We start from the raw sequence: 21932 nt of genomic DNA on the forward strand, positions 1-21932 counted from the left end.
TCCCTAAGGTACTCCTAAAGGTTAGACAAGAGAAGCCACAAATGATTCCGATTGCCCCGGATTGGCCAAGCCAACACTGGTACCCAATCCTAAGGAGCTTGTCCCAAGGCCCAGCCTGGACATTACCTCATTTACTGATCCAACAAAACATTCAGATCCTGCACAGCCAACTCAGAACTCTAAATCTAGCTGCATGGCGGATACTGTAACCATTCAGAATACACCTCTCTCTAAAGTGGTTATGGATGTCATTTGGAGGCCAGGAGGCCCAGCACCAGAAAATCTTATGCAGAAAAATGGAAGAGATTCTGTGCTTGGAACCAGGCACAAGGAATAGACACGCTTGTTCCAAATATTCCTCAGATTTTATAATATCTAACTGAGATGCTGTACAAAGGCCTATCCTTCTCATCAGTTAAGATCCATGCCTCTGCCATTTCAGCTCATTACAATACAGACCCACCTATTTTTTCATATCCATTGCTTAGGCAGTTCCTCAGGGGGGTCAAAAACAGAAGACCTCCAAGGAGAGCTCCAATACCTGCATGGGACCTCAATTTTGTCTTGGAAAAACTCACACTGCCTCCTTTTGAGCCAGCCAATACAGCTGAGATGAAATTCTTATCATGGAAAACAGCTCTGCTCCTAGCAATAACTTCAGCAAGAAGAGTCTCAGAGTTACAGGCATTAATGGCTGTGGAACCTTTTATTATCCATCCAGACAGGGTTTCTCTAAGGACAAACCCAACATTTATGCCTAAAGTAATGTCCAGTGTGGCTCTTAACCAAACCATTCATTTGCCTACTTTTTACCCAAACCCACAGAATAAAGGGGAGAGACTTCTGCATTCTTTGGGCGTACACAGACAGCTACGCTTCTACTTGGACAAAACTAAAGCTTTCAGAAAGACTGAGCAACTTTTAGTGGCATATGCTGCAGGATCACAAGGAAAGGCTATCTCAAAGCAGACTATTTTGAAATGGATCAGAGATTATCCATGTGCAACTAACAGTGGGTAAAACTGCCTTCCAGTTTATAGCCTGCTACAGACCACCCTCCCAAACCCAGGAAACCCACTCGGCCTTCCTGAGAACACTGGAAAATATGAAGGTCTCTCCAAACACCATTATATTGGGCGACTTCAACTACCCAAACATAGACTGGGAGCATTACTCTAGCTCCAGCACCCTAGCCCAAAGGTTCCTAGAATTTATAAACTCAAATGTTATGGAACAACTTCTTACCACTCCCACAAGAGGGGAAAACATACTGGACCTGATCATCACCAACATGGGGACTCTATGCTCCAGACCAGAAGTGTATCCCTCACTGGTAAGATCAGACCATAAACTAATCTCACTGGATATTCACATCCCGACCCCACACCCTGCCCAGAAAACCACAGTGAAAAACTTCTCTAAAGCAAATTTCACACTCCTCAAAACCGAGGTGGAATCCTTCAAAGCCCCCGGGCCTCTGGAAAATACGGCCCAGACCACAGAATCCTTTATAAACGCATTCTATGAACACCTTCAGGAATGTGTGGATCATGCAGTCCCAAATAAAACCAAGACCCAATCCTCCAAAGGCAGACGTCCTGTCTGGTGGACCCCAGCCATAAACAAACTATACAATAGAAGGAGGAAGCTACTAAATGATAGAGCAAAATCCCAAAAAGGGAAGGCATCACTGAACAGTATTAGCAAAAAACTACAGGCACTTATAAAATTGTCTAAGGCCAGCTTCGAGAGAAAAATTGTACAGGACACTAAGAATAATCACAAGGCTTTCTTTAGTTATGTTAGGAACCTGGGTGGTAATTCCCAGATATGCTCAGAATTAGTCAAAAATGACAAAAAATACACTGAACCCACAGACATTGCCAACATCCTAGCTGACAGGTTCAGCACAGACTTCTTCCCCCCCTCCCCACCAAAAGGGCAAATATCTATCCCAGCAGAGTGCTGCCCCCCTGACATCTCAGTTGCTCAGGTAAGAGCCACCCTCTCCAAAGCAAAAAACACAGCATCAATGGGACCAGACGGTGTCCCGGGCTGCGTCCTACATGAACTCCAAGAAGAGCTAAACCCAAACATAAAACTACTGTTCAATCTCAGCCTTACTACAGGATATGTGCCCAAAGAGTGGCGTACATCAACAGTGGCCCCTCTCCATAAAGGTGGTGACTCAACGGATCCTGGAAACTATCGCCCCATAAGCCTGACTAGCTTGGTCTGCAAAGCTATGGAAAGGATCATCATGGACCTCATAAATAAAGATATTGGGGACCTACAGACACTGGATCCTACCCAGTTCAGCTTTGTTAAGGGCAGATCCTGCCTCTTAAACCTGGTTGATTTCTTTGAAACAGTCACCAAGGTGATTGACGAGGGGAAGGTGGTCCACACAGCCTACCTGGACCTCGCAAAAGCCTTCGATACAATACCCCACTCGGGCATTATAGATAAGGTCACCAGCTTAAATATAAACCTTTATGTCACTAGATGGATTGCAAACTGGCTCAAGGACAGAACCCACATGGTTAGAATTGCTGGAGCCATGTCAGACTCCAAACCAGTTACAAGTGGTGTCCCACAAGGCTCAGTCCTGGGACCTCTCTTGTTCGGTATATATTTCTCGGAGGTACAGGCCAACATGGAAGGACTGTGGCTGACCAAGTTCGCAGATGACTGCAAACTGGGCACCATAATCGACTCTCCAGCCGACAAGCATCCTCCAAAAGGGCCTCAGAAACAGACAACTGGTGCCAGAACCATGGCCTCAAGCTAAACGCCAAAAAGTGTATAGTCATCCCCTTTGGCAAAAACAAAGTGCCTACAAATTACCACATAGGTGGTAATCCATTAAGTACAGAAGAAGTAATTAGGGACCTGGGGACCCAAGTTGATAGCAATCTCTCATTTGACAACCATGTGGCCAAAGTGGTTAGAAAAACATTTTATATAGCCCACCTAATCATGAAGGGATTCACATCTAGATCAGGGGATTCACATCTAGATCAGGGGAGGTCATCATGCCTCTTTACTCATCCCTCATCAGGCCCATAATTGAGTACAATGCCCCTTTTGGGATGTACCTTACCAGACACCTGCAGCAACTGGAAAGACCCCAAAAGTACCTCATCAAGAGGATCAAAGGGCTCAAACAGATGCCATATGCTGCCCGGTTAAAGAAACTCCAGCTCTACTCAGTGGCATACCGCCTGTTCAGAGGCAATCTGTGCCTGACGTATAAAGCCATGTCCAACCCGGAATTAGTGGACATGCTGCACCTCAGAAAATCCAAATCCCATCGAGCTACGCGCTCGAGAGACTTGAACCTCAGCACTGAAATAAATAGGACATGCTGGAAGGACAGATTCATAACCCAGAGGCTCCCTTCACTCTGGAATAAAATCCCAGTCCAGGTTAGGCAGAGTCCCTCATTGACTCTCTTCAAGAGGAATCTTGATGAGTGGATGGGAGATCATAGGGTTACCCCTTGTATCACTTCTGTGTCACTGTTAGACAGAGGCACAGCATACTAACCTCGAAAAAGGGCATAGCAAAATAAATTTAAAATGGGTGGCGAAAGCCAAACACATTCTGGCTAGGCTTATAAATGCCCTAGGGCAGATAGCCTAGTATGAACCTATGAACCTATGGATAGGACATTGCATTCGTTCCTGCTATTCACAGCATGGTAAATCAGTGCCTAAGGGCATTAGACCACATTCTACCAGGACAGCAGCCACCCCAGGAGCCTTCCTCAGAGGAGTACCAACCAAGGATATTTTGGAGACTGCAACTTGGACTTCAGTGCACACTTTTACTAAGCACTATCACTTGCCTCTTTACTCTAAATCCAGAGCAGGCTTTGCCACTGCAGTCTTGCAGGGCTTTATAGCCTCTCCTAATTCTATTTAGACCCAGCCGCCCAACCTCAGCTTTGGGATTCAACCCAAGTGTAATGACTGCAACAGTGAAACACGATGAACGTAGTACAGTTGTGTACCTACCATACATGTAGATGTTCAAGTGTATTCACTGTTGCAGTCCAGGTTATCCACCCACCATCCCCCTTTCTTTGCTGGGACTTATCTGTACTTCTCTATCCTATGCAACCTATGTGGTATATTTGCTTGTAGATGAAGGTATTGTTTATTTTAGTGCATGATTTTATTAGCAATGTTTTTTAGCCTACCGTTTTGGGGGCACCTGACATCTGGGGCAAGAAAAACTGAAGAAAATGGCGTCGGCTGGATCTTTTATACCCCTGGCGCACTGATGTCAGGGAAGAGGTGTCAGCAACCGACGCCGGACCAAGACTTTGGAATTCAGGCCGACTGCAGGTAGCTTGCCAGCAGGATAACCCAAGTGTAATGACTGCAACAGTGAATACACTCGAGCATCTACATTGATGGTAGGTACACAACTGTACTTTGATAGTAATCTGGCTTTTGGCGAACATATCGTCAAGGTAGCAAGAAAATCCTTCAGTGTCACCCAACTTATAAGTAGGGGCAAGACATCCAAGTCCAAGGAAGTCATAGTGCCACTTTAGTCACCCCTTATCAGAACAGTTATTGAGTATAATGCCCCCGTTGACTTGTATCTGACCAAGCATATGCAACATTTGGAATGCCTACAAAGGTTCCTTTCCAGGAGACTCCCAGGTATAAACACATTGTCCTGTATGGATTTCCTTAAAGTCCTGTCTCTATACTGTCTCTCCTACAGGTTACTTAGAGGCAGTCTATGCCTGGCATACATGGCATCCTTAGATCCAGCTCTGATTAACCTTTTGCCCATGTGCAAAATGAACAGTGTTAGAACCACTATATCCAAGGATTATGACATAAATAAGACATGCTGGCCAATTGGAAATTCACCCTGGTTATTGCCCTCCCCCATGCCTGTGATAGACAGAGGTAGACAGTAATGTCCAAAACTAGCATACCTCCCACATAACATCTAGAAACGTCCTTACATGCCTCCTCCTAATAAACACGCATGATATAGAGGGACACAGTTTGGTTGGGTTGTATGGCTAGGCTTATAAAGGCTCTGGTAGTCATTAGCCTAGTATATACCTATGAGAGAGTCAAATTGCCTTTAATTTCACAGACCAAGACTCAGCTCCAGTGACATCAGGATTGCATTGTTTTATCATATGTAACAGGAACTGAAAGAATAGTCTTAGGATGTTTGGCAGGTTATACCAATTTTTGTCAGTTAGTGTGGAGAGGCTCACATTATTTTGAGACAAAGACTGCTGGCTTTTGACACTATCCCCTATGCTGGTATTCCTGAAAAATTAGACAAGCTTAATGTAAACCCCTAGATTGTCCTCTTGATTGCAGTTTGGCTGTCCAACAAACCTCACGTTGTAAAAGTTGTTGGTTCCCCTTCTTAATATAAATAGTAGAATGCTGCAAGATCAGTTACGGGCCCTCTCCTTTTTGGCATTTATTTTACAAACACAGAAGACAGTATCCCAGAAGTGAACCAAGTTTGCTGATGACTTAACTTCTCATTCACAGATGCAAAACAGCTCCAGCAAGGTCTGACATATGTACATACATGGGACATCAAAAATGGTCTCGAACTAAATGAAAAAAAAGTGCAGCACCGTAGTGTGTGGCAGAAAGATTCTTCTCACCTCATAAGTTATAAATGGTACTCTTCTTCAGACAGAACTGGTCATAAGAGACGTGGGTACTTAAGTGAATAACTGTCTTTCATTTGATCATCATGTTCTCACCATAGTCAAGAAAAGGTTTCTATCTTATCCAGCTAATTTCCAAGGGAATGTCTTCCAAATGCAAAGAAGTCATCCTACCACTGTATACTTTTCTTCTGAGACCCAGCATTGAATACAGTGCCTCCATTGGTATGTACAAATCCATGCATATTGCTCAACTGGAAAGGCCCCAGAGATTTCTAACCAGGAAACTTAAAGGTCTTAATTCTTTCAATTACATTGATAAATTAGCAGCAGTCTTTTTATACTCTGTAACCTATAGGTTGCTGTGAAGTGACCTGTGTCTCACCATTTGAGCCATGAAAACCCCAGTCTTATTTGACTTCCTATTTCTTCACAAAACCAGTGACTCTACAGACACCCATACTAAGGACTTAAGTTTACACCAACTCGTAAACAAGACTTGCTAGAGAGGCAGATTCCTAACTCCGTGCATTCTTAGCCTATGGAATAAGTTACCCTGCAGGTCAAACAAAGTATACTTTTGCTACCTTTAAGGCTAGTCTTGATGACTGGATGGGTAGCCACAAATTTATACCAGGGTTATCACTTGCAGTCCTGCTTGCTTTGGGAGGAGAGCACTATTAAGTGCTTGAAAAGGCTGGCAAGAACGTTCATTTGCCTACTTAAAGATGTATATGGCTTAGCATCCTATGGTCCCAGTGATCTCTTGCCTAGTTTGCTCTTATGTTCTTGTGGTCTGTTATGGGACCACACAGGGTGGTCATGGGTATCATACATGGAGATAGAGGTGAATGAACTGTTAAGAGACCACAAAGGGTGGCCAGGGGTTTTAAGCATGAAGTTGGAGGCAAATGAACTGTTAGGGGATGAAAAAGGGGGGCCAGGGCTATTTGGTTTAGACACAATGACATATGATCTGTTAGGGGGCACAGGTGGAAGTCAAGGGTATACCTGGTGGAAATATTAAAACGAGACGGAGACAGTGAATGGAGTAAATTGCTTGTGGATTAAGTTAAACTACATCATTGAGAGATGATTGTGTAATTTCAGCCAACCATAGCAGTGCAGGGTTTTGCACATTGGTGATATTAGTGTTTAAAGTTTGTGGGAGATTTTGTAGATGTTCTTCCATATCAGTGTTGCAGTATTCTGTACTAAAGGGATCCCATGCCATGGGTAGCCGTATATCCAGCCAGTATACCAAAGCCTCAGTTTGTTTAGAAAGATGTCGTACATCACATGTATGCTTACCCGCTCATGGCGTAAGGCATAAAGGTGATGTATGGACGTACCTACCTCAGAACTTCTTTGCCATCAGTACAAGCACAGTCTTCGCTCATTGGTCTGCATGCTACATTGTTTCTGTTGCTTACCAAGCTGTTTTCAGATAAATGCCTCATTGAGGTTTTCCTTCTTACCTTGTTGCTTTTCTTTTCTTTTAGTTGTGAGGTTACATGTCATCCAGAAAGGGAAAATGTCACCGTGGGAGACATTCCTCATAAGGACTGTCATGAGCAGTGTTTGTTTTTGCTTGGGTGCTTCCCACAACCATACGTCATGCCCGATTTATCAAGCATTTGTCCCTTTGACCCTTCATAGTTATCTCTCCTCCTTGTCTATCTACCTAGAGAGCCAGTCGTCTTAAATTGTTGGCGCAGGGTGCCATGGTAGAATCATCCCAGCCCGAGTGTCAGCCGTCTGCCAAGAAGAAGACCAGAAAAGTTAGGTTGGATTCTGCTGCTGTACTGCCTCCTCCAGACATCTCTTTCAAAGCTGGTGAAAGGCCAGTGAATTGTCATGTTATTCCATCAGATTCCTGTGGTGCAACCGCTTCAGAGGCCAGCATGGATCTGGCTTCTCGCATGTCCTTGGAGGTTCTGCAGACATCTGTTATGGATGTTGATGGGAAATCGCTGCTAATTGTATCAGAGGGACTGAGGGGTGTTCCACATATTCTTGTTAGAGAGGAGATTCCTACTAGGTTGACTGAGTGTCTGCAAGGGGCTGAACCTTCTAAGTTCTTTAGAGCTGACATCCATTTGAAGAAGAAGCAGAAAACAAAACATAGTTCCCCTTCTCCTAAGGATCCTCAGTGTGAATGGCTGAGTTTCACACACGGGTTGTTTAATGCACTCATAGCTTTGAAGCCCCCCCCCCCCTTCCCCAAGAGAGTTTCTGTTCCTGCCCTCTTAAGAGGCCTAGGGAGCAGAACTCCTCTGATGAGGAACTGGACTGTGGTGAAGAGTCTTTGGCTTATTCCTCTCATATTCTTTCTCCATTAGACTATGGTTCTGAGGAGGGGGACTCCCATTAGTCCAGCTTCTCCCTTTGAAGAGCTTTGCTTTGGGGGTACTATCTCTCGTATGATGGAAATTGTTAAATGGGACTGTACCCATTTTTCTGACAACAGAAGAGGTATTATGAGCTCCTCCAGATGGAGTCTTCCTAAGCCATCTTGCTGTCCATCCTGTCCTTGCTGCCTTGTTGGACACTTTTTCAGCAGCTTCTCAGGCCCCTGATTCCCAGCCCCTAAAAAACATCTGAGAAGTTTTATAATGTGCCTGAAGATTGTAAGGTTCTTTACAAATGTCCTGCTCCTTGACCCCCTCTGTTGTCTCTGTTTCTTCTAACCTTTTGACAAGGACAGTAGGGCCATGAAAAGGCTGAGCAAAAAGGTGTAGACTGCTCCTACCCTGGCCTTTTGGGCTGTTAACTACCAGACCCATAATACCAGGTATGTTTTAGCTCTTCTGTCTCAGGCTTATCCGGTTATTTTGACCTTCCTGATTCTGAGGGGGAGGCTTCAGCCTTCTCTTTGTTGGACTCCTCAAGTAGTTCATCATTCTATTAAATGTAGTTATGATACAGCTGATGCTTCTTCTACAGCTGCTGCCATTGGTTCTGCATTAAGACATTATTCGTGGCTTCACCTCCAACCTTTTCCTGGTGATATTAAGACTAAATTAATGGATGCTTCTCTTGACAATAAAAATCCCTCTGGTTTTGCAGCTGCTGAGCTTTTTAAGTCCCTGCAGGAGAAAGGTAAGGTGTTACAGGAATTGAAAGATATTTTTGTTTCTCCTATCCCCCGATTTAAGTGCAGATATCCTTCCAAGCCTACCTGTGTAAGTGGACAGTCTTGCCCTCCTCCCAAAGGTAAAAGGGTTCTAGAAGGGCTCCTCCTGCCAAGTCTACTCATACTCCTAGTACTCAGAGGCCTCCTTTTCCAGAGAGGCCAGGTTCTGTCTGACTACTTTTATCACTCCTTTCTAAATCAGATGCCTTTATTTCATCTCTTCTCAGTCGGTTAAGGATCACTCAGGATTCTTGGGTTCTGTCCATCATTCGTCAGGCGTATTTCATGGTGTGGAAATCCCTTCCTCCTTTTTTGGGCATTCCTCAACCTCCTCATGAACAGCTGCCCTTTTTTTGAATGTACTTCAGATGCTTTTGTGTCATGACACCATCCAAGCAGTTTCTGCTTCTCAAAAGGGAAGGGGTTTTATTCCAGCATGTTTCTGGCTCCCAGGAAGGATGGCAGCTAGAGGCCCATTCTGGATCTTTCTCAGCTCACCACTTATCTGAAGGTTCCTTCCTTTTGAATGCCTTCTCTTCAGATCCTGTTTCCTCCTCTTCTACCTCAGGCTTTCCTAGTTTCTCTGCTTCTCAAGGATGCCTAAATTCATATCCCTATTCATCCCACATTTCAGGAAATTTTTGCATTTCTTTGTTTTTTCCATGCATTTTCAGTTCTGTGTTTTGCCCTTTAGCCTCTTTACTGCCCCAAGGGTCTTCACCAAATACCTCGTCCTGTGAATGCCTTTTGCAGGATGAGGGAGATGCACATCTTTCTTTACCTGGATGACCTGCTCATTCAGGCTTCCTCTCCAGAGACTTTGCGTCAGCACCGCCACTGTGATATTTGCCTCTTGCAAAGCCTAGGGTTTACAGTAAATTTCCAGAAATCTTTCCTGACTTCTCAGGATCGTGTTTTTCTCTGGCGCAGGCTTCAGACCATTTCTATGTGGACATCTCTACCACCACCCAAGGCACTGACTCTAATTTCCCTTTTTCAAGCCTTTCTTACTCAGGTCTTTGTTATGGCCAGAGAGTTTCTAAGGGCTCTGAGTTGCATGGATTTCACCATTCGTATGCTTCCTTTAGTCAAGCTGCATATGAGAAAGCTACAGTGGTTCCTAAAGTTAGTACAGCTTCAATATTCTCATCCTTTGGACTTTCTAATTCCTCCTTTTCCATGTGTCAAGCTAAAGCCACAGTGGTGGATTCATCAGCTGTCTCTCAGCCCAGGACTTCTTTTTCAGCCCCCAATCCCATCTTAGGAACCTTTTTTCATATGCCTCAGACATGGGGTGGGCGCTTCTTTTGGCCCTCTAAAGGTTCAGGGCTTTTGGTCCCCTAGTCAGAGGGCAGACCACATCAACATCAAGGAGATGAGCTCGCTCCTTCTTGATCTTCAGGCCTTCCATACTTCTTTTCTTCCAGGGCTTCCCAAAATCTAAGCAAGAGGAGACATGGCCTTACTTCCTGTGCCGAGTAGCTCTTCAGGTTTAGGGTCTGGCTGTTCAGTATCAGTCGATTCTTCAGTCTGTTTGTATTCCTTCAGAACAGCACCTTGTGGCACACTCTCTCAGCAGGTCCATAATATAGACTCACAAGTGGATGCTTCACATAGATGTTTCCGAACATTGTCCACCAGTGGGGTGTTCCTCAGATAGACCTCTTTGCCTTCCCTCTGAGCAGACAACTTCCTCTTTTTTTGCACCAGAGTGCCATGTCCTCTAGCATGGAAGGTAGATGCTCTCTCTTTCTTGGAAGAGGATGTTTCTCTATGCTCTCCCTCCTCTTCCTTTCATGTCAAGTGTCCTGTACAAGATAGAAGAGGACTCTGTCTCACAGACAGCATTGGTTCCCTGTTCTTCTGTACCTAGCCAAGGACAATCACCACAAGTTACCGCACAGGGTGGACCTACTCATACAAGACAAGGGGTCTCTCATCCATCCTCACTTGCCACCCTTTGTTTGACACTGTGTGATGGGGTTTTGATCCGTTTTAGACACCTTTTTTCTGAAGACGTGTTTTGGGTTCTGCAGGAGACCAGGAAACCCACTACCAGGAAACTGGATCTGTATTTACCCTTTGAAGATTCTTTCCTCGAACCTCTGATATGGAAAAACAAGACCGGAAACGTTCATTAATCGAACAATATGATGGTGTCCTTTCATTTTTCTCACTGATGGGTTATGGATCTGACATGGCCACATTTCCAAGACTTAGATCCAGGTCCTGAGGTCCTCCCTCTTCCCATAATGGACTACAACATCCCCAATCCCTCAGATCTTGTTTGCCACCATTGTGACCAGACTCTGATTCTATTCTCGAGTGACATTTCAGAGAAACAGCTTTAGAACTAAGTTTAATCTTTAACTTTATAGGTTCATAGGTAGGTACTAGGCTATCTGCCCAAAAGGCATTTATAAGCCTAGCCAGAATGTGTTGGCTTTCGCCACCTCCTTAGATTAGTTCCCCGTGCCTCTGTCCAGCAGAGCCACTGAAGTGATCCCCGGGGTAAACTTTCTGTTTCCCATCTACTCGTCAAGGTTTTTCTTGAAGAGTGTTAGCGAGGAGCTCTGCCTAATGTAGATTGGAATCTTGTTCCAAAGCATGGGAAGTCTCTGGGACTCAAATCTATCCCTCCAGCACATCCTATTTATTGTTGTGGTGAGGTTTAGATCCCTAGAGCATGTGGCTCGAGGGGATATGGTTTTCTTTAGGTGGAGCATGTCCATCATTTCTGGGTTGGACATGGCCTTGTATGTCAGGCAGAGATCACCTTGAGTAGGCGGTATGCAACCGAGTACAGCTGGAGTTTCTTCAGTCGAGCTGCACAGGGCATCTGTTTGAGGCCAGTGATCCTCTTGGTGAGGTATTTCTGTGGTCTTTCTAGACCAAAAGGTACATCCCAAATGGGGCGTTGTACTCTATGATGGGTCTGATGAGTGATGAGTAGAGGGGCACAATGGCCTCTTTTGATCTGGATGCAAACCCTTTTGTGAATAAGTGGGCCACATAGAAGGATTTTCTAACCACTTTGGCAATGTGGTTATCAAAGGAGAGATTACTATCTACTTGGGTCCCCATATCCCTTATTACGTCTTCCATATTTAGGGGATTACATACTATGTGGTAGTTTGTGAGTACTTTGTTTTTTCCAGAGGGGATGACTATGCACTTTTTGGCATTTAGCTTGAGGCCATGATTTTGACACCAGGTATTCATCTCAATGAGACCCTTTTGGAGGATGTCTGTGTCAGCCGGAGAGTCAATTATAGTCCCTAGTTTGCAGTCGTCTGTGAACTTGGTCAGCCATAGTCCTCCTGTGCTTGCCTGTATCTCTGAGAAGTATATCCCGAACAGGGGGGTCCTAGGACTGTACCCTAGGGAACGCCACTTGTAACCATTTTAGAGTCGGACCTAGTTCCCATAACTCTCACCATGTGGGTTCTGTCCGTGAGCCAGTTGGCAACCCATCTTGTGACGTAGGAGTTTATGTTCATGCTGGTGAGCTTATCTATAATACCAGAATGGGGAATGGTGTCAAAGGCCTTTGTAAGGTCTAGGTAGGCTGTGTGTACCACCTTTCCCTCATGTATAGCCTTGGTAACCGTCTCAAAGGAGTCCACCAAGTTTAGGAGGCATGATCTGCCCTTAACAAACCCGGACTGGTAGGGTCCAGTGTTTGGAGGCTCCCAAGGTCTCTATTAATGAATTCCATGATGATGCGCTCCTTAGCCTTGCAGACCAAGCTAGTCAGGCTTATAGGGCGATAGTTCCTGGGGTCTGTTGTGGCTCCACCTTTGTGTAGCGGAATAACCGTTGCTGAGCGATACTCTATGGGTATGTAGCCTGTGGAGAGGCTGAGTTTGAGCAGTGTATTTAGGTGAGGGGTTAGTTCATCTTTGAGCTTGTGTAGGACGCAGCCTGGGACACCGTCTGGTCCCATTCATGCTGTGTTTTTGTCTTTGGAGAGGGCTGTTTTAACCTGAGTGTAAGTGATTTCAGGGGCTCTACATTCTTCTGGTATGGTTATGGGCCCTTTTGGGGGAGAGAGGGGGTGAAATTTGCACAGAACCTGTCTGCCAGGATGTTGGTGATATCGGTTGGTTCCGTGTATTTTGTGCCATTCTGCACCAACTCCTAGCAGATGTGAGCATTGCCACTTAGATTCTTGACATAGCTAAAGAATGCCTTATGGTTGTCTTTGGAGTCCTTGGCAATTTTTCTTTCAAAGCTCGCCTTGGATGATTTTATGAGGGATCATAGTTTCTTGCTGATACTGATCAGGGATGTCTTTCCTTCTTGGGATTTTACTCTTTTCTATACTAGTTTCCTCCTTCTATTGTATAACTTGTTTATGGCAGGGGTCCACCAGACTGGTTTCCTTTCCTTGGAGGAGTGAGTCTTGGTTTTGCTTGGGATAGCATGATCCATGTATTCTTGTAGGTACCCGTAGAATGCATTAGTAAAGGATTTTGCAGCTTGGACAGCATTATCCTTTAGCATGGAGGCTTTGAAACTTTCCACCTCGGTCTTAAGTAACGTGAAGTTTGCTTTTGAAAAGTTTTTCGTGGTGGTTTCCTTGTCCGGGGGTGGGGGCGGAATGTGGATATCCAAAGTGATTTGTTTATGCTCAGATCTAACCAGCGAGGGGATGACCTCCGGTGTGGAACACCAGTCGCCCATGTTGATGATCAGGTCCAGTATTTTGTCACCTCTGGTGGGAGTGTTGACTAGTTGATCCAGGGTGTTTGAGTTTATAAATTCTAGGAAATGTTGGTCAAGGGAGTTAGAACTTGAGTAGTTCTCCCAGTTAATGTTTGGGTAATTGAAATCATCCAATATTAGGGTGTTTGGTATGACTTTTATGTTTCCAGAAATGTGGAATGGGGGTCCTGGGACATGGTGGGTGATCTGTAGCAAGCTACAATTTGAATTGCAGTTTTGCCCATTGTTAGTTTTCACGTGGATGATCTCTGAAGCATCGTGCTGCCACTAACCTGGAGGTGTGGGTATCCTTGATGAATATGTATACACCCCCGCTTTTTGTATTTCGGTCCGGGTTCTGTGGCCGAAATGTGTTATGAGTTATAGCCTGGTAGTGCTGGGGTGCTGTCTGGAGCCTTAAACCAGGTTTCTGTTACTGCACATATATTGATTTTCTCCATACTGAGGAGTGCCTCGAGTGCGTGCATTTTGAGGTTTAGACTTCTGGCGTTGAGTAGCATTGCCCTCAGTTTTTTGTTACTTGTGCTATTTACGGCGCTGGGTTTGTCTTTTGAGCCTTGCCTTAAAAAGGCACTATGGGGGTGGCAAGAGCCTTGGCCAGTATTCGAAAGCCTAAGGGTGACAGGTGCAAGCCGTCTCAAGTGAAGCAATGTGGCTTGTCGAGCATGTCATCTAAGGCGGGCAGACACTGGATCCCCTTTGAATGACACCCGATCTTACCCAATTGTTGAAATTGATAATTTTTTCTTTATACCGTGGTATCATTCTGGGTGAGGGCAGGATGCTACTCAGGGTCAGGGTCGTACTGGCTTGGGCTACATGATCAGAGAGCTCTTCCATGCCTCTTTTCATGTAGTCCAGGGAGGTACGGCTCAGGTCATTCACACCAACATGGACAGTGACAGAGTCATTAAAATCTGCTTTCTTTGCTGTTATATATCCTCCGTCTAATTTTTAGCTCTTGCTGGTGTCGGGGCTTATTTCCTTTTTCCTCCTTGGTCAAGTGTGTTTTTTTTCTTTCCCTTAGTACTCATTGGCACATTTTCTTTCTTTTTTCTAGTTTAGAAAGATTTTATATCTATATATATCTATATCTGTATATATATATATATATATATATATATATATATATATATATAAAACTATGTTTCAATATTATTTAAAATAGTAGAGAGAAAGAAAGTTGTTTTTTTGTCTGTGTGTGTGTTCGGTCGAACTTTTGCTACAAACTGATTATTCCAGTTTGCTCTGTAGCATGTGCGACAAACCTACAGGATTTAAGAGATGCACTTCTTGTGGGCATAAAATCCCATATGCATATGCTCATAAAAAGTGTGTCTGCTGTTTAGGACCAGGTCAACTCAATGTTTCTTGTGAGGTGTGAACCTCTTTCAATCCACAACCCTCCACTTTCTCTTATTTATGTGAATTGTTGCATCCTGGGTTGGCATACTGTTAAGTTAAAGCTCCCCTTTCAGCTATTTCTGTTTGTTTGCCTTTGTCTCCTCCTTTGGCTTCTAGTTTTAAGTCAAACAATTTCTTAAATGTGTCCTTCATATTAGGCCTCCCAGGAAGCCTGTTCCTCCTTCCTGGGACCTTAATTTTATTCTTGAAAAATTGACTCAGGCTGTTTTTCAGCCTGCAGCTTCAGCTTCCTTGCAGCATTGTACTTGGAAGACTGTTTTTCTTTTTTGGCCCTTATCAGCTAGAAGGATGTCTAAACTTCAGACCCTTATGGCTGTCCCTCCTTTTTTAAGTTTTTCATAGGGGTGTCTCTTTGTACTAATTCTTCTTTTATGACCAAGGTGGTTAGTGAATGGTCTAAATGGTCTAAATCTGTTAATTTACCCACTTTTTTCCATTCCTTGCAGTCTGCTAGTGAGAATGTTCTTCACACCTTAGATTTACATTGGTAGTTCAGATATTATTTGGATAAGACTAAGGCCATTTGCAAGTCTGAGCAACTTTTTTTTCTCTGTCATCCTAGATCTCTAGGTTTGGCTGTTTCTATGCAAACCATTTCTTCTTGGATTTCTAAGGCCATTTCCTTTTGTTATTCCTTTCATGGGAAAAGCCTCTCTGCTTCCGTAAAGGCTCATTCTACCAAGGCTATGGCTTCCTCTGGTGCTTTTTTCAAGGAAATGGATATCAGTTCCATCCTTGAGGCTGCTACTTGGACTTCTGTCCAACATTACAAGCTGGATGTGGTTTCCAGGGCTAGAGCTGGACAAGTGTTCTTGTTCTAATCTTGCCAGTACAGGGATCAGACCTGCAACCTAAGTGTTATTAGTACTACGTTTTAACCAACTGAACTAACCTGCCACTTCTATAGAAAAAGAACACTCATCCATCTACCTGCCTAACTGAATAAACTCCTTGAAACTTCAGCAATGCATCTTTTTTTCCTCCTGCAGAAAGGGTATTGGAGAGAGAGAATCTCCTAGACCTGCTAACTAAAGTGAATTTATCTAGACTAGTCCTTTGTACTCTGTTCCTAAGAAGAATAGGGTGCAGAATGGAAGCACCAAATCCTGACAAGTTCATTATGTGTCAGTGTGTTAAGTCATGCAGCCCGTGGGCCTGCTTTGTTGAAAGGGACACAGTAACCTTTGTTTACCCATTGAACCTTGATAATAACTTTGAAAACTTCAGTTTGGGCCTCAGAGTGCCTTGGCATCTGCACTGTAGACAAAACAATAGTCTACCACTCCTTCCTGCTTAGCATGTTTTCTGATTTTAAGCAGAAAGATGCCACAGTGATTGCCATAGTGGTGGCTTGGACTACTTGGGCAAAACGAAATTGAATGACTGTGATATAGGTTGGCCCCTGTAAGGGGTTAAGCCTGTGAAATAGCATCTTACTTTGGGATCTTGCCTGCACCTCTCTCCTTAACTCAATTAAACAGAGCAAGAGCAAAGAAGCTGGCTTCCTATTTAGTAAGACACCATGCTCGGGTAGAACAGCTTCATCTTCCTTTGAGTGAGCCTTCCTGTCGTATTGATGCACTTTATCTTTCTCCTTCGTTACTACTGCCCAAGATGCTTACAGTTCCTTTGCCTATCCCCTTCCAACATGCTACAGTTCTCAGTTATCTTCTCCTTCACCATGTGCCAGTCCCGAAGTAGGCCCACATAATGAGCCCAGAGCTGCCTTTTGAACCATTTGTCCAGTGCTGGAATATTTTTACATGCATCAGAGTAAGTATGGAAAGTGAAACTGGCCAAGAAGCACAGGGCTGTACTCGTAGCACTGGTAGTCTTCTAAACCTTTTTTCAGCACTTGTATTATTTTATTTTTTGACACTTTTCACCATGTGAGTGCACTAGTTAAGAACCCTTTCTTGGTTATGACCCATGCCAAACTGGAATAAAAAGTACAGTGAAGTTGGATGCATTGAATGTAAGTAGTAAATGAAAACGGTGATTCTGCTTTTCCTCAGTATGTGCATTTTCAAAGTGCAGATAAAAAAATGCAAGCCTTTTAAAGAGAGCTTTGGAGGAGGGGACAAGAATGCTATAATATAGCAGTATCTGTGCTTCAGTGACCTTATGGACCATTTCTCTCAACATCAAGGGAAAAATCTAAATGTATACCCACCAATAGGTGAACACTCTGGCTGCAACACCCTTCAGAAGTCACACACGTAGTGCATTGTGGAACTCCTCAAATCCTTCCTGCTGTGCCCTAATAGGGATGCCTGGATTTCAGGTACTGCAGGACCATGCTCCAGTTCACCCCATGAAAATAGAGGTTCTGTCCAGTCCCAGCATGGCTGTCTGTCTGTAAGAGGAGTTGTGTCTGTTAGACTCGAGTGTATAGCCTGTAATAGTTCTAGTTGTAATTAGATGGGCCTCTTTTCCAGTGCATCCTGATCCTCTACATCCAGGACACTGGTTTTGTCATCATGCTACACACACACAACCTACTATGATAGTTACTCTAGTTACTACTGTTCAGACCAGGCATGAATACTAAAACTGTGAACACCTGTAAATTGAGTCTGCTAGCTGTGAGAATTCTGCTAACTACATATGTATGCCGCCAGAGAGTTTAGGAGGTCAGCCTTCACCTTTTTTCTCCTTATGACCAGACTATTGAACATTCATTAAACTGTATCAAAAACTCTGTTATTACCCATAGGATATAAGGTCTGTCCCGAAAATACTGAAATAGAGCTGGTTCTTCTGATTCTGCAGTGATATCTGTCCTGGCATACTTCCAGGCATCTTGTGCTTAATTTTCTAAGTAAACTCTGGAAAGTGCCCCTTTCAGTCCTGACATAGATACTGTGTGTTCCACTCTTCCTCAGACTAATGGCTGACTTGTATGTGCTTCTTCCTATGCTTCAAGTTTTTTTGTTCCTAAGTGCAGGATACTGGGTAAAGCTTTAATACAGATGGAGACAAAGTAGAGCTTATAGTGTCTGCAGCATCCAAGTGAGGGGCAGTGAAAGAAAAGCGGACATTAAAGTCACTTCCATATTAACATATTCTGCTATTAGTAAATATTACAGTAGCACTGTGACATAGATTCCTGCCTCAGAGCTCCAAGGTTCATGGTTTGTTCCTGACCCAGTTCCTGTCTTCGTTGAGTTCTTGTCTCATACCAGTGTTTGCATGGCTTTCCTCCCACATTCTAAAAATCCACTAGTTATTTTATTTTAGTTATTTACATTTGTTTACCAGGAAAGTCCATTGGTTTATTAGCATTACTAAAATATGTTGTATATAACGTTGGGCACATTGCCAAGTTCATAGCTGAAAAGGGTCCTTGGGCCACCCTACTTACCTGAGTAATTAATGATAATGAATAAATGGGTGATAATCCTAGGATAAGACTGTATCAGTTACAATATTTGTTTTGCTTTGCATAGATAATAAAGAAGCTGATCGAAAGAAAGCAAACACAGATCAGAAAAATATATCCTGGCTTGCCATGCTTCAAAGAAGGTGTTCGACAGATCCCCATAGAAAGCATTCCAGGAATTCGTAAGTAGTTATTTCTGTGGTAAAATGATAAAACAACAACATAAAAACTGAAATATTGTTAATGGGATTGTTATACTTTAAACTGTAGTGTTCTTTCATTAGCTTCTGCCTGCCCTTTATGTACAGGAAGTTCAACTAGTGCATGACTTTTAAAAATGCAGTTTCTGTTGTAAGGTTACAGTGAGTCGTTTGTTCATGTTGCCTGAACTGCACTGTTTTTGATTTGAGCTTCCAACACATGTAGACATGGTGCATGGTGTAGAGGGCAGCTACTTAGGATGACATTTTAAGGATGATATTGCACAGTTTATGACATCATGGAAGGGGTATCAGTGGATTAAGCAACAGCCTTCTTAATCCTGCTTTTCCTGGTGTTGACCTGTTTCTATAGTATGCCTGTTATTCATAGTGAAAATGTTTATATTTTAGTCCTTATATGCTGGCATGTTGATACATACGTACATACATACATAAAACCCACAGCCACACATCCACCTTTGTCTTTCTTTACTTGTGTTATGGAATGTATTGGAATATTGTTAGTAGATTTATTTACATAAATTGTGGGCATGGCTGCATTATATATGTAACACTGCAACCCTTTGTGGTATGAATATTGTTATGGATGTAAGACTCTGTCATAAACTGTACATTATTTTACTGGCATATATGTTATCATATGTATTTACATCGTTTGTGTTACTGAACGTTTGTTTTTCTCCCCAGGTGAAACTGGATGGAAGCCAACTGGGAAGGAAAAAGGGTAATGCAATTCTTTGAACTAACCAATTCCAGGGTGGATTTTGCCTTATTTAGTGTCATATATAGTTTATTGAGCAAGTGAAGAATGTTTTTGTTAATTTTGAAAGTATGTGTTGCGGTGCCATAAAAATCAGAAAGATTGCTGTTAGATATTCCTTTTTATACATTTTTAAAATTAAGACCTTTCAGTTTTTGCACAGGGGTTTCTGAGGCAAACTTAACAGAGAAGGAGTAACTCAGTGAGGATGGATGGAACTAAGACAGGTACTTTCTTAGACCTGTAATATTTGATTATTCTGCTAACTTTGATACTGGCTAAAGCAGCTAGTTTGTCTGAGGTATGTTTTTAACATACTAGTACGGATATAATATGTTGTAAACCACCATCCTGTACTGGTTTAGTAGAGTGATAGTATATGCCTATTGTCAGTAACCAGTTGCACACATTCACTGTGATCTGAATGAATACTCAGTGTGGAATTTATCTAGGTGGGCCAGAGACTGAGCTTGAATTCAGTTACTCTGTACTGGTAGAGGTGTGTTACGGAGCCGAGCATCACTGTTTACATTCTGCCTCCCGAAAGACGTGCCCATATCATTGTACGTAAGGGAGCTTTGTGATGTTCAGCTTCTTTCATTATCTTACCCTAAAAGCACTCTGCCATACACTCTACCATTGCCTTTGTGTCTGTCATTGTCTTTCATGTGACTTTTTAAACTGTAAGATTTGGTACATATTAGTGTTGTCATGAGATCAGAACCATTTTTTAGTAAACACCATGCTGTGATTAGGTAGTGGTTAGACTGCAGCTTGGCCCACAGGTATGTGTGTGATTAAAACCTATTTCTAATTTAATACTAACAGACTTTGCTCATTATTTTCTCTTAGGAAAGAATACAAAGACCCAGATCAACTGTATAACATTCTAAAGAACCTGTTGGCACAAATCAAAGTAAGGATAGCAACATCTCCTTTATAACTGAAAACGTGTAACATTCTGTGATTTATCTAATTCATTTCAAGTCCTGCAGTGTAGCCTGACATATCTAGAGCTATAAAAAATAACATAGCTCTTAATAACTTCAGATGAAATTGAATATGTTTAGAAAATATTTTGCATTTTATTTTTTAAATATTAAATTATGTTATGACTGCTCACTGATTTTTATGTGGGAGGTGTGATTGAGAGGAAAAATCTGAATGACGAGATCAAAGTTAGAATCAGGGGTACTGCAGCCAAATAGCACAAATGGTCAGGAGTGATGTATGACAGAGGAATGTCAAAGAAGTTAAAAAGTAAAGTGTACAAAACAGTGGTGTAACCAGTGCTTCTCTGTGACACAAAAATGTGGGCAGTGAGGGCAGTTACTATCATACTTTTGAACGTGTTTGTTGTGAGTACTTACATACTCGAAGAACATTGTCGAAAGTTATTATAGCGACTGAGAAAAAGAACAAATGAAAAAAAAATTGAATTGTCAACATTTTTTGAACATGCCACCACATTGGGTGGCATACAACACACATTTTGCAGTAGGGCAAGCCCCCCTGCACCCCCCTGCAACTTATATATATAACCTCAGAGATCGCACTACAGTGCTGTCTCTGCCACTCATTTAATTTGCACTGAAACAGACCATAAACTTCAATTTAAGATCTGTAGCTTAAAGATACTTCTTCATTATTTGAGCTGTTTACACTTGGTGCTTTTCCCCATCTGACTTCATTGTACTCCTACCTTACTGACTCTGCTGCTGTTACTAAGAAAATTAGAAATATATATATATATTTTTTTTTTAAATAGGGAATATGACTTACTGATTCTGTTTTATCTCCTGAGAAAATTAGATGTAATGTATTTCAGAGTGTAGGATATGACTCTGATATGTACTTTTGTTAGGTTGTCTTGACTGTATGTTCACAATGTAAGAGTTTAATGTGCCACACATAGTCTTTTAGAGGAGTTGCATATCATTTTCATATTGGAAGAATCTTCGTCTCACCACAAAACAAAAGGCTGGGGAGTTGTCACAAGCTAATGTGACAGAAATGGTGCCAGAAACAGCATCATGTCACATAGTTTGGTGAGTTGAGTAACTGTCGAGCCAGGGGTGTGGCAGTCAAACTTAAAGGATGACAACAAATCATAATCTAAGTCAGACATTTGGATGGATCAAAAAGTAATGACAGCCCGCAAGTCATTTTGATTTCAGGCTTTGTCACTCTGTTTTTGTAATTATAGTTTAATGTATGATGCCAAAAGTTGGACTTCCCAATGTGATACTGGTGACAGAGGTGCATAAATAAGCTAATTGGATCATTGTACATCAGTAAGTCCAGAGCCCTTTGCAGTGTAGGATGGAATTCCTTACCCAAGATGGTGGAGTCCATGTGGGGAAAACTGTATGAGTGAGGGGTTGGGAATTTTTAATGCCGTTGCATAGCAAAGCATTTAAAACACAGGTGTCTTGTATTTTGTAAATTGCTCCACTTTGTCGCCATATTTATAAAAAAAAAAAAAAAAAAAGCAAAGTTTTCCGTTCATGAAGAGTTTATTGTTACACTTGTCTCCACACATTGAGCTGTTCCAGAAGAGATGATTTTAGCCTGTACCAGTGGTGTAAAGGGATAAAGCTTTGATTATGGCC

At 42.7% G+C, this 21932-nt stretch overlaps 1 protein-coding gene across 2 annotated transcripts in view; it reads left to right on the forward strand.

Moving 5' to 3' along the window:
- Nucleotides 1–21932, forward strand: part of KAT2A (lysine acetyltransferase 2A) — a 647704-nt gene that overhangs the window by 613735 nt on the left and 12037 nt on the right. For both annotated transcript variants that reach the window (XM_044054728.1, XM_044054730.1), the window contains 3 exons: nucleotides 18407–18521; nucleotides 19248–19284; nucleotides 20173–20236. In XM_044054728.1, coding sequence (XP_043910663.1) covers nucleotides 18407–18521; nucleotides 19248–19284; nucleotides 20173–20236 — 216 coding nt within the window. The remainder of the gene's footprint in view (nucleotides 1–18406; nucleotides 18522–19247; nucleotides 19285–20172; nucleotides 20237–21932) is intronic.

This window comes from Protopterus annectens, chromosome 13.part0 (genome assembly GCF_019279795.1).
Source record: "Protopterus annectens isolate FY-2018-M chromosome 13.part0, PAN1.0, whole genome shotgun sequence".
In the NCBI taxonomy this organism is placed as follows: domain Eukaryota; kingdom Metazoa; phylum Chordata; order Ceratodontiformes; family Protopteridae; genus Protopterus; species Protopterus annectens.